Source organism: Perna viridis, chromosome 4 (assembly GCF_037379345.1).
Source record: "Perna viridis isolate PV_CMFRI_1.1 ecotype Kerala chromosome 4, ASM3737934v1, whole genome shotgun sequence".
Lineage (NCBI taxonomy): Eukaryota > Metazoa > Mollusca > Bivalvia > Mytilida > Mytilidae > Perna > Perna viridis.
The window spans coordinates 44,607,293-44,621,193 of NC_142448.1; the positions used below are offsets into that span (position 1 = coordinate 44,607,293).

General features: G+C 32.0%; 1 protein-coding gene across 1 annotated transcript in view; it reads right to left on the minus strand.

Moving 5' to 3' along the window:
- Positions 1–1,400: 1,400 nt before the first annotated feature.
- Positions 1,401–13,901, minus strand: part of LOC148620231 (cadherin-23-like) — a 74,330-nt gene continuing 61,829 nt past the window's right edge. Inside the window, exons 28-37 of the mRNA XM_088580935.1 lie at positions 13,457–13,735; positions 10,612–10,700; positions 8,777–8,860; positions 8,451–8,513; positions 7,733–7,799; positions 5,801–5,931; positions 4,545–4,588; positions 3,814–3,862; positions 3,288–3,359; positions 1,401–2,289 (exon numbers count right to left, since the gene is read on the minus strand). Of these exons, the coding sequence (XP_088437061.1) occupies positions 2,010–2,289; positions 3,288–3,359; positions 3,814–3,862; positions 4,545–4,588; positions 5,801–5,931; positions 7,733–7,799; positions 8,451–8,513; positions 8,777–8,860; positions 10,612–10,700; positions 13,457–13,735 (1,158 nt within the window). The 3' untranslated portion in view covers positions 1,401–2,009. The remainder of the gene's footprint in view (positions 2,290–3,287; positions 3,360–3,813; positions 3,863–4,544; positions 4,589–5,800; positions 5,932–7,732; positions 7,800–8,450; positions 8,514–8,776; positions 8,861–10,611; positions 10,701–13,456; positions 13,736–13,901) is intronic.

Below are 13,901 nucleotides of genomic sequence, written 5' to 3' on the forward strand. Positions count from 1 at the left end.
AGTATTGTCAACAATTATTTCATCTGTGGTACATGCGTATGGAATTATCATATCACAACTCGCACATTATACCAGTGCTTGCCGCCGAGGATTAATTTTACAGTGTTTGGTGCCTTATAATTAGGATGCAGGAACAGTGTTATGTAAAACATTATAAACTTGTGGATCGTTATGCTGTATCCATCTACACCACCTGAGAATCAACTGTGATGTTACCCTCATAGGAAAAAGATTACTCACGATACGCACGATTCTGTCCCCTTTTACGTGGGCAAAACCTATTTCAAACATATACAGTAAGTTGTATGACGTGCCAATATAATTTTGTCATTATTTAAAAATTGTCTTATTGTATTGTCTAATAAAAATAAGGTCAAATGGTTATGGCAATTGTTTTACACTTTTGATAATGTATATACTGAAAGATCATCTATGGTAAAAAAAAAAAAAAAGAGAACAACTCACTTTACACGAAAATCTTTTTTTTTTTCAAAAATACTTATCGTAATCAAACAATAATAAAACATATTTATGTCAAAACTTGATAAACTACATATATATGAAGGAAAGTTGATTCAAAGCTATTTTTTACTATTCAACGAAAATAGCTACTGTTCAAATGATCAAATATCGACGAATACTGTATTTTCTTCGTATCTTTTTATGAAAACAAAAACTTTGTTTTCTAAGCAAAACGTAAAAAAACGCTTTATAAAGACGCAAATACAATGATTAAAACAAAATCGTCTTGTCATGTAGCAGATAAATCATTTGTCGCATTCTATCGCGACATCCGATGTGTGAATCACACGTTTATCAATACAGAAACTAAAAAGACTAAGTCTGACATCCGAATTTAATAAAAGTGGGTGGCTGATAGAAAAACAAAAATAAAAATCGATATATATATAATATAATGACAAAACAACCAATAAAATAACTACAACTGCAGTATTAAATGCAAATTATATATAAAAAAAGCACTGACAAACACTATTAATGACCAAAGTTTCCTCTTTATTTTGTAACAAAAAATGTATTTTATTTCTTATTTATTAACATTATGATCAATATAAAAGTCAGGCTGACGACAAGTCACATACAGACAAATTGTGCTCTCCCTTTAATGAAATGCTTTAACGCACGAAACACTCCTTACGAATCATTTTGTGATAAAATACATAATTTAATGGTAGTTTAAATAATTAAATGTTGGTAATTGTCTTAACTTTATTTCAACAACTAAGAAGAATCAAACATGCATTCGAATCAGGTATATGCAAACGCATGCATTTACGATTTGTAAAAAGTATGTATCAGTATGATACAACACTGTAAAGAATCTGATAGTTGCTACTCTGCTAATTTCTATGGGCTATCTTGTAAACGATTATTTTAAATATGTATCATAACTTAATTACATTTCCATTTTAACGCAAGCAATTAATATGAATCCGTTTATTAACAGTAACAGTTTAGAAATCGTCATATGACGACAATCCCAATAGGCCTGTATTAATTTCGGCAAGCATTTTTAAGTTACCATCATGTCCGATTTCAAAATGCAATCATCGACGGAGAATAAGAAACAGTCTGAATATGATTTGTCACATTCAATTGAATCAAAACAATTATTCGTCAGATTTTTGTTTGTTGTTGTGCTCATATAAAAACATCAAGTGTTACAATTTTAATGACGTACCTGCAACACTTGCAATTGGGAAATTTAACAACCTTTGATTTAAATGAGACAGTTCAAATCCTTAGCTGATAATTTATCTATTATACTGAGCCACAGAAAAACGCACCAACTTTTTCTAGTTTAAACTATTTTACAATTTCAAATGTTTGGTCAAAATCGAAAATTTGAAGAAAAAAAAAAACAAATAAAATGCCAGACTTTTTGTAGACTATAGTAATTAGATTATTTTGGTGCGTTTTCCTAGTTATTGAGTACAATTTAATTATGCCTGATTAAAGTTGTTTTAAAAAAATTCCTTTTCACAGGTCTACACTTCCGTTGTCTCTAAATTTAGTTCAAATGTTTCATTGTCAAAGGCGTGTTTGAAATCTTCTGTATTGAGTAGTTCATCCTCATCATCCGAAAGGGGAGTGTACATCACATTTGATTCTCGATCTCGTTTGTGTTGTTCAAGAACCATTGCAAGGGCGTCGGCGTCACCCTGTATTGCCACTGTTTCATCAAACATATCCATGACGGCTCCCTTTTCTTCATCGCCACCTATCGGTTCTTTTTTCTCAAACTGCATGGAGTCATAGGATGCAACGCTAAAGTAATAATTAAAAGTTAACTTAAACTAAAACTCAACACGTGCTAAAGTGATTGTGTAATATTCAGATTTTCAAATGGTAACTATCAAGAAGTAGAATAAAAAATTTGAATTTTTTTTATAACATATAACTGTCATAATGAAGACTTGAAAATAAGTTTAACATTACTTTTGTACACAGCTCGTAAAACTCAGGTAAACAAAATTCGTCAATGGTGATCACAATGAATCTGACTTATCGAAATCAATCAAATGTTGAACTCTATGATTGACAACATATTTAACATTTAACAGACTGACATCTAAACATGATGCAAGTATTATGATGTACTCGTGTGCACGCTGAACAAATGAATAGCGCCAGTGTTCATACTTCTATCCAAATGATTTAGAAATATTGCAGACATTGGAATTGAGGTTACTTGACAAATTGTATTTCGAAATGGACAATCAAGGACGACTTTTAACGTTAGTCGTATGACATACACCACAACCTAAACTCCCCCAGCCAATAATATTGCAACCGTTATGCTGACTCTTTCACAGACTTCATACAAACAGTACTTTGAACATGTTGCCAATTCAAAGAAATCAAAACGAGCCAAATCAATTTTAGGGAATATGTTAGGTTCCCATGAAGTAGTTATTTCAGAATTCCCATAATTGTGTCATTGATTGATTGAGCACTATACTATACTATACTATACTATACAGTTTCAACATAACCTTTCTCTGTCATAAAAGTGAATCTTCTTATAAAGCAACGAGCAATATGACAATAAGTGTAGTAAGGAGAAACTTTCGGTCCTTCCAGAGCAACTGAGTTTCATGCTGGTTTTTTGTTGGGGTTCCTGCTTTTTGCTTTCATTGTGTTTTAGGTTTTATGCTATACAAAGAAACAGATTTCATTTGTACAGTCTGCTGCTTCCGTTATTGATTTATTTTTCAATTTATAGGTGATTCAAAATATGACAAGATACATTACAAATACCTTACCTCAGATTATCTTCATATCGTTTATAGTCAACGTTTTTCAAATCAACTTCTTTGTCAAGTAATGGATTAGTACTAAAACATTAAAAGTAAAATTGTTGGTTTTGTAAATAAATTGATAAGGCATTGCAAAACTATTCTATAAACAGTATTGCATCATAAAAGCAAATGATTAAATCGATAACAAAACTTATTTTGTATGTATTACTTTGTTCATCCTTTTTTTAAGTAAATAGTAATTTGTAACAACTTTTAGATTTCCATTTCCACTCAAGCGGTTCATAAATAATAAGTGCTCAATTAAAATGCACGAACATAAAAATATTTATTTCGATGAAAAATTACAGAAAGGTATAAAATACCTCACAAATCGACGACAATAAGAAGACACTTGTTAGTAAAGCCTAGTTTTGTGTTGTTGTTTTTTTTTCTATTTATTACTTTTGTCTTTCCTTTTTTAATGCAATTATATATAAATTAAAATGATCACCCGATGTAAACCTAAACCAGGTAACTGTTACATACACACCTTCTGGCATAGATATTAGTTCCTGGATGACTTTCTTTCAAATCTACATCTACAAAATTAAAATTTTATTAACGCGACAAGGCTTAAATTTATGTTTTACGTTGCATAGATATACATTATAATAATATCAATGTTTTTAATATAATTACTAAGAAAACGCAATATATATATATTTATTTTTCCAAAAGTTGATGAAAAAAAACATTTGTATACTTGTTCGGATATACTATTTACGTTATTTAAGTTGAGCCGTTCATATAGTTACAATTATAATTATATATATATATATATATATATATATATATATATATATATATATATATATATATATAATAAATGTCTAAATAGAAGTCAACAATCACTTTTACTGGGTGGTGGATCGTTGAAAACGATGCAGAACATAACCAAAAATAAAAAAAAATAAACGTCTAAATATGTTTAACATCACAAAATGATTGTTAAATTTACATTGAATATTTCGGATAACCGATATCCTTTTTCAGCATAAAACTAACAATAGCAAGATCAAAACTACATACTGATGCTGAATCACATGGTGGGTGATTGTACCTTTATCACAGGCACACAAAAGCAGATGATAAGGAACTGAATGACAACGAGAACGGGGGACTTTTCATCAAATACTGGAAATGAATTAAATGTGGAAAAAAAGTAAGAAAATTAATTATAGTCGTACGGCGTATTGATGTATAGCATATATATATGCTTACCTGTAGTGGTTTTTGTTGTTGCAGCTTTAAGTTTTCGTTGATATCTATTTTGATAAAAAAAATATACCCATTTCATAGCATTTATGTTACATGAAATTGCACCCTGTTTCCGATGTTAAAATATGATTCATATTACAAGTAATTTTATAATAAAAAGACTTTCAAGGAAACCCGTTGAATACAAAGACTTAATTTTCACCTTACTTGCAAATGTGGTATTTGTTATATCAGTTTTTATGTTGGTATGTTGGACAAACAAAAAGTCAAACAAAATCCGCAGTTGTTGCTTGGTTCAGTTTATATATATATATATATATATATATATATATATATAAATTAAGGTCTGAGAAATTCCCAACGATGTAAGAACTGTCAAATTTGCGATACAAATGTTTAGTCGTTCCCTGCGCGGGATTCGAACTCGTACCGCTGTGGCATCTATGGCAAAACCGCCTCCACGAAGTCCAGCGCCCTAGACCACTCGGCCAGCCAGGCTAAAACAAACATAGCTTTCGCTGGTCGGGTCATACCTCCTCGTAGCATTAATCTAGGGTTGTAACTAAGTACACGGTGTATGGTAGTACGAAACAGCTCATTTAGATGTTATTATGTAGGATAAAGGATCAAATTAATGATGCACGTCACAACAAATCAATATTATACAACGTCTCAGACTGGACGACTCTATTCGCTACACTGCTTCATTGGATCAAATTGAAACAGGGAAGATAATGTAAACGTATAGAAAGGTCTAAAAAATTCCCCACGATGTTAGAACAGCCAAATTTGCGCAATTTTTGAGTCGTTCCCTGCGCGGTATTCGAACTCGTACCGCTGTGACATCTGTGGCAACACCGCCTGCACTTGGGAATTTTTCAGACCTTTCTATACGTTTACATTATCTTCCCTGTTTCAATTTGATCCGACGGAGCAGTGTAGCGAATATAGTCGTCACATTCTGAGACGTTGTATATATATATATATATATATATATATATATGGGGGTTTACCATCGGTAAACTTGACTAGACAAAATTATTTGTATTTAAAACTGATATTTTTTTGTAAAATGGTCAGTGCCATTTAGTTATAATTTTTTTTTCATGAAAGAGTAATCAAGAGAATCAAGACTATAGAAGAAATCAATGGTATGTGATCCAAAGAAAAAGACGAGACATGAAAAACAACAACATTGAAATAAATACAATAATAATGTAAGTAAATCAACTCGGACTCCACTAAAACCATTTTTTTACCTTGTTATGCTTTGACAGTAACAGAATCCGACAGTGATTACTGTTATTCCAAGGGCAATAGTTATTCCCACCATAATATAAATTGTTTTAATTCCTTCATCTTCATTTTTCGGTAACGTGTCTTTATATTCCTGAAATTAATAAAAAGAAGTTAGCATAATGCTACACATCAAGGAATCATACTTGCTTAAGATATTGTCAACTTATTTAATATATAGAGTAAATTCTGAAAGGGTTAAACACAGTAGATTACATACTACTCATCAAAGTAAAGATTAACTTAATCTGGAAACATATGGCATGGAAAATATGAATATATTCCGGTATTGATAATGTAAATTACCCATTAAAATGTTACTATACTCCTTAGACAAAGTCATCTTTTATAGAACATATCAACAGTGGTCAAATATTTTTTTTTCATTCTTTAATAAAACAAAATAAAATATACGACGTATCGTTTAAATGAGTTAATACTATAGTAATATATGGCATTTTGATTTTGACTTTATCACGGTCCATATCAGGTGACCCCGCTAGAACGAGCCCTGATTTTAACTAGGTTGAAGTCACTATCTTAAAAAAATGCCACCAATTCTTTTGATCGGTAATTTGCTATTTAGAAAAGGAAGCGTTGCTCGTTATCTAAAATGCATTAAACATTTTACCCAAAAGCACTATTTAAACGGAAACTATTTAATTGGATGGTTAATGATAGTCATGATATGGGAAACAATCCAGTCAAGCATCAGGAAGTGCATCAGATGATGAGGCGATGTAACAGAGGAAGGTTGGCATGCCACAAAATCAGTTTGTTAACTCATATTGTGCGTTATCATCGGGATTATTTCAAGGATTATATAAATCATAAATGGTGAGTTACGATTTCACAAGTTCTCCTGATAATTAAGTCATTCCTGTGAATTGCCCGAAGTCTAAAGGATGATAAACATTGTCAGTTATCTAATTACCACCCTTGTGCTATGTTTTCTTTAAAAACAAGTAATGTGTAGGAACTAGTTTACAAGACAACATAAACATCAGCTATACTACTCGTAAGAGCATCATGATCTTTGAATATAATTTTCTTCAGCGCAAGAGCAAACGATTTACATGTACAACTGTCGGCAGTACATGTAAAAATGCAGCAAATCTAAATGGTGGCTTTAGACAATTATACCTTATCGATAAGTTATACCATTTCAAAATAAATGTTAAAGACATTACATATTGTTGTACATGTACTGTATTTCTTTCGTATATGTTTACAAAAAAGTGTTACAACAATGGTTGCAAGTACAAATTCGCCGGTCGTTGCAACGTCATAATAAAAATAGTGTTAGTGGCCTTCTTAAAAAGCGAATCCCTACACGGGTAATTGGCGTATGCTTATTTCAAACTGACCCGAAATCTTTTATCAAGTCAGTGTGCCGATCCAAGCATTATCAGCAAGTACACATTAAAGGAATTTTGTTCATAGTACCGATGCTATATATAATATCTCGTTTTGTTGAAATGTTTAAATTTCGAAATAAATTTTCGAGTTGAACGGGCGAAGTATTATTAATAGTTCACAATAAGCCCGCAGATAAAAAGTCCATATTCTGCATTTTTTTAAATGAGAGGATGTCGTTTTGCATTAGGCTTTTGATGTTTTAAGTTTAATATGTGACTATTATAATTTTGTTTATTCATGGTCAAATGCAACAAGCTTATGGGTTCCGATTATTTATCACTGAACCTCGTATGAAAATAGGAAGTGACTTGTGCATCAGTGTGTTCTAATGCAAAAAAGACGCATAGCAATAGTTAATGCAAAAATACCAAACAAAATAACAAGTTTCGTTAAAAAATATTTTTTTTTATGTATTTCTGCTAGATCTTACAATTGTTGTACAAAGATCATTAAGTTCCAATAATCCTGGTACTTACTTTCACAGAACTTATTTTAAACTTTGCCGCCAGTGCAGATATCTTCTGTGCATTACTGTCTATGATTCTATTTACAAATAACAAGTCATTTCTATCAACAGTAAACCAAAAAAATAAGTAAGAATATATGATAAGTAAAAAGCCTTCGAAAGACTTGAATGTAGTTTTTATTAGTATCAACGAGTTGTTGTATATGAGTATATGACGTCATTACAAAATAATTTCAATATCATTGAAAAAAAATATTTAAGCATTCATTACTACCATAGTTAGTTACAAAGGATGACCATATATAGAAATAATAAGTGGAATACATAGTTTTGTTCACTTTTAACCAGGCAGTTCTTATGATATGGAGGACACATGGTAAATTCTATCTAAATGAATTAGTTGTGTCAGTGTAATGTTTATATCAAATGCATGTCCAACGATACATTGTTTTAAATCGACCATAGACGGCTCAGAAAATGATTTTGAAGCAAACAAGTTTAAAACAAAATGGAAAACTTATCTCCCCTTTTCAATGAAATAGATAACTTTAATAAAAAAAAGACGAATCTTGTCATGTGTCACTTACTGCCTGGTTTGTGCGTGGACGCACTCTTAAATGACGATCTACAAATATAATATACTTTTTACAAAAAAGTCTTTTTTAAATTAAAAGTAGACAAGAAAAATACCAATTGGATACACATCATGTTTGAAAAAACATACTTACTCTTTTGCTTGTTGTGCTGACAGAACTTTGTTTTCATCAATAACGTGAAAATACAAGTAAGTCCTGTAAAAAAATCATATTGAGTTACCACAGAAAACTTGAAACCATGTTATTATACAAATGAACCAAAGTTTCTTACATTTAAGTTAAAGTGTCTGGTTTTATCAATTTAATCTTTGTAACGTGCGTTAAATAATTGTTCTCAAAATAGGCGAGTGTTAATAGAAGAAATATTTCACAGCTGAATGTGTAAAAGTTGTTACATATTAATCATAACATCATATTTTACGTTCTTAGCAAATTTAGCATTTTTTAATGATCGATACCTCAATGCATCAGTAATGCCATCTTGTACATATGATTCAATCCCATTTGAAATGAATTCGTATCCAAGTAGCACACGCAAGGTTCTGAAATTAATTGAAAAGGTATATTTTATCTAACAATCAGTATATAATGTTAACATAAACAATACATGTATCTTATCTTCGGATTGTGAACCGATTTTGATTTTTGGAAAGAATTTGTCCTGGATTAGTAAATGTTACTTTTGAATAAACATTTCTCTTTTAATATGTTTATCTATTGTATCGTTGCTTGTATTTTGAATGTACATTGAAATAGATTTTTGGGTTACCTCGGATCAGATGAATATAGGGTTATCAAAACATAAACAAACATGATGAACTCTAAGAAAAGGTCCTATTATGTTGCATGTATGCTAAGATAGGTGTAAATTTTAAAACACTATTTTGCGCTTATAACTAGTGGAATATGTCCAAAGAAACTTGTCATATCAAATTCCCAACGATGTTAGAACTCTCAAATTTGTAAAGCAATTTTTTGTTCGTTCCCACCACGGGATTCGACCTCGTACCGCTGTGACATCTATCGCAACACCGCCTGCACTAAGTCCGACGCCCTAAACCACTCGACCAGAAAAGCTGTACAAAATTATAGCTTTCGCTGGCCGGGTCTTTCTGCCACGTATGATTAATCTAGGGTTGTAACTTATCACACGATATATGGTAGTACGGGACAGTTTATTTAGGTGGTATTATGTAGGATAGAGGATCAAATTAATGATGCATGTCACAACAAATCAATATTATACAACGTCTCAGAATGTGACGACTCCATTTGCTACACTGCTCCATCGGGTCAAATTGATACAGGGAAGATAATGTTAACGTATAGAAAGGCCTGAAAAATTCCCAACGATGTTAGAACAGCAAAATTTGCGATGCAATTTTTTAGTCGTTCCCTGCGCGGGATTCGAACTCGTACTGCTGTGACATCTATGGCAACACCGCCTGCACCAAGTCCAGCGCCCTAGACCACTCGGCCAACCTAGGCTCTAGACTTCTTTAAAGAGTAATCAAGGTAACCAAGGTTATAGCGGAAATCAAAAGAAAGAATGCAATCCAGGGACAAGACCAAACATTGAAAACAGACACACAAAACAAAGAACATAAAGTAACTAAAATTACACATACAATGTAACAAAAGCAAATAAGCAACTCGGACTCCACAAGAAACTGGGAGCATGGACCAGGTGCACCGGTAGGGTAAGCGTCCTCTGCTTTTCTAGAAACACCTGCCGAGTTGCTCATAAAAAGTAAAGTCCGGGGTAGACAAAAGAGGAAAGGAAAACTATGACCCGTTGAATAAATCAGTTTTCATGGTGCAGATGGATACATCATTACGATCAAGGGGTTAATAATGACGATCATCAAACTTCTGTAGTGATGACTTCAATCTTGTAGCAACATAACCCTTTTCCAGAAGCCTATTTGTTAGAGTTCTAGCGCGAGACAAAAAGTCTGCGTAGTTTCGGCATGCTCTGGCATAACGTATGAGTTGTGATATGAACACTCCATGCGCAAGTGCTGAAGGGATGTTGCCACAGATGAAAGGAAAGTTGACAATTTTGAATGAAAAGTCCTCACGTTTGTCGTAAAGTTTGGACAGTAGTTTATTTACCATCGATTTCTAAGTGTAGGTCAAGATATGAGGCTGACTTCACAGTGTCTGTAGCTAAACTATATTCTTTCGTTCGGGTCAAAGGCAAATTGTACAGTTGGTTTTAGTGATATGGCTGACAATGTGTTGCGAAGGTAATATGCGTATGCATGGTTAGAAATTATATTTGATACATTACCTAAGAATTTCGGACTGATGCTGTTGAACAAAAGCCTTCCCATCGTATATTAGCATTGCAGCAGTTTGGTCATCAGATATAATGTCTATCTACAATGCAAATGAAATTCTGAAATATTTTATTTGTTTATTCATTTCAGCAGACATTACATATATAACAGGTGACATATAGCCCAACGTTTTGACAGGTAATTTTTTTTTGCAATACCACTATTGTATGATAATTGAGACTAATCATAATATTTATCTAAATTTAAACAAAGCTATGTAATTGGCGAGGCATGAATATCTTTCCTACAAACTTAAGTTACATTAGGCATTGATACAGTTGTATGCACAATATAAAATGATTATACATTAAACAGTGTTAAACGAGATAAAATACGTTAATGTAGATTTCTACTATCATTAACCATTTTCAAAATAAGCACAAATTTATAGATTTCGACATATATTTCTCGATTTTATTTCTATTCAAAGTAAAACTGGCAGTATAACCCTTCTTCTAAAGTTGACATCGATTAGACAACAACCTGAGTAACATATGTACGTCTTCAAACCTGAGCTGTTGAAATATAAGAGGACACGCCTTCGTGCAAACTTAAAAAGTTTTTGCTCTTCGAAAATAACAAAAATATGTTATTCTATTTCGTTCGAAATTTAAAATTCAAATGTGCAATTCTAGTAAATATACGTAATTTATGTGCTTAAATGTAATTTTTATTTTGTTACCGCCAAACTTTCAATCGAAAGAAAATAGATGATATAATCATGTACTACATATTGATCGTAAATGGGGGACAATAAGGTCCATGAGCCACTTATTGCAGGCTTTTCAATTTATTTTGTTACTTGTTTTACACTAAAATTACAATTTTTAAAAACAAAACAAGCATGTATGTCGAAACGATCACCATTTACAAGGGATAAGACGTAAAGTCTCTTTGATTATATAGTTATTAAACATATATTGAGTTTAATTTCGTGCCATTTACGCCAATAAACAGCTGTTACTCCGATCTGAATATACTGAATTATTTGGTTTGAATTAAAATTAGTTGACCTCTAACCTTTTACCAATACCGTTTGTTCATTTCTCTCTAGTTACATGTCATTGACAAACAAGTTGTTTATTTTCGTAATCAAGTTGTCTGCAAATGTTAGATGCATAATTAGCCATTTGATGTTTAGCTGAGAAAAAAGCATTATGATCCCTGTTTTATGTCCGCCATTCAAAATACACAAATCGTCTGTTCAGTAAAAAAATTTGTTCAAATTTTCAAACTAAAGAACGAAAGGGGAATCGATAAATTAAATACTGACTTTAATATAAGCTTTATTTACACATATTGTAAATTGAAGAAGGCTTGGATGTAGTTGCTACACTTTAATCTCATGCATGCTATTACAATATTTTATGTTTAATATCATTCAATGCTAAATGCACACTTTCGCTGTGCATGCTGGCTATAAAAATCCAGTGAAATTAATGAAATTAAAAGTTGATCTACTTAACTTTTATTGTGTTTTTTTACTTCAGAACTCCTGACCCATTTTTTAAACAATATCTCTCCAAAGGCAGATTGTAACTGGGTGTAAATACTGGTCTATGAATAAAACCGTGTGCCATACAAAAAAAAAGCTATAAAAAGGTGTAAAACGGAGTAAACTTTTCAGATCCGTCAAATTTGATTTTAGTTAAATTTAGTTTAGTCAATAGAGATGTATATATGACCTCAAGGTTAACTAAAGATACGGATTGAAAGGCAAATTTCATATTAGGAGTAGATTTCACATTTTCGAGAGACTAGTTTTAGATCTATATTTTTGGAGATGCTGGGTAAGTAATACATGTTTCTCGTGGACTTTCAGAACTTGTGTCTAGCAGATTGATATTTAATATTAGAGAACATTCTTGAATAAATGTCTTAAATATTTTACAGATGAAAATAATGCATCTGGGAATCGGAAGTAAATTGGAAGACAAGCGCATGGCTTTGTCGTAGGAATCCAAATTCGGAACCGAATATGATACATTAAGCATGGTAAAGGTCGTATGATCAGTTTGTTTATTTTATTGCTTACATGTTACACATAGTGTACATGTTAATAATTATTGAGTATATTTTGCTACAAAAAAAAGAATTATCATGGTACTTAGGTGGTCTTTTTGTCGAATATACGTTTTAATATGGACCTGTAAAGGTAAAGGTTAATCTATCTTGCATCTAGCTGTATATTGCGACCATTTGTAACAAGACAGGTTACTTTGTAAGGCCGAGTTATATGTTCTCACCTATTGTTACATATAACAGTTCAGGACAGTCCATAACCGGCAACAAAATATTTGTCATGTCTATCATGTCTAACTGTGACAATCAAAAGTTACAAACAGCAAAAAAAATTATTGTTAAGACCTGTCAACACCTATGACAATCCACGACAGACAATTCACTGAAAATTGTCATCAGGTATCAAGAGCTGTAACAGTTTAGGAAAGGCTATGGCATTCGGACAAGTTTCCTTTAACACCTATCACTGTATTGGACAGGAGATGACAATAAATGGTAGGTCTAAAGTAGTTACTTTGGACTACTGCCATCACATGTCTTAACTCATGACAGTATATCATTGTTTTCCATAGTCATTACCAGGAACTTATAGTAGACAACACGTCTAAAATCACTATCAATATAACAAGAGATTTCATTTTATTTCTTATTAAATACAGTTGATCCGATCTTGTTTCCAACTAACATTGATACAAGTACTAAACATATTGCTGTAATTAAATCACAACATATTTCCTTAACAAATTACTACGGTCACAATGATCGTTTACATACCCTGAAGACAGCAGTGTCATTCCCAGCATCATCATGTGCCACTACATGAATTAAAATATGACCTTTCATGTTTTCTTCAAATAGCATATTAGTCAGTAGTGTGCCATTAGGTGTCAGGCAAACTGGGAAAGTCTTTTGGTCTTTAGGACAGTCGGCGATGTTTCCTGGACTAGTGCCTTTGATTTTATTTTTCAAATCGTCAGTGGAGTACACAAAGTGTCCGTTAAATGAAAATGTATGGATTTTGTTAACTCCAATATCTTTATCTGCCGTCTTATTCTGTGAATTTGAAAATATAAATGATAATTTCAGAGAGAGAGAGAGAGAGAGAGAGAGAGAGAGAGAGAGAGAGAGAGAGAGAGAGAGGACGAATAAGAAGAAGAAGAAGAAGAAGAAGAAGAAGAAGAAGAAGGAAACAAATTGCTATTTGAAACTGTTTTATTGG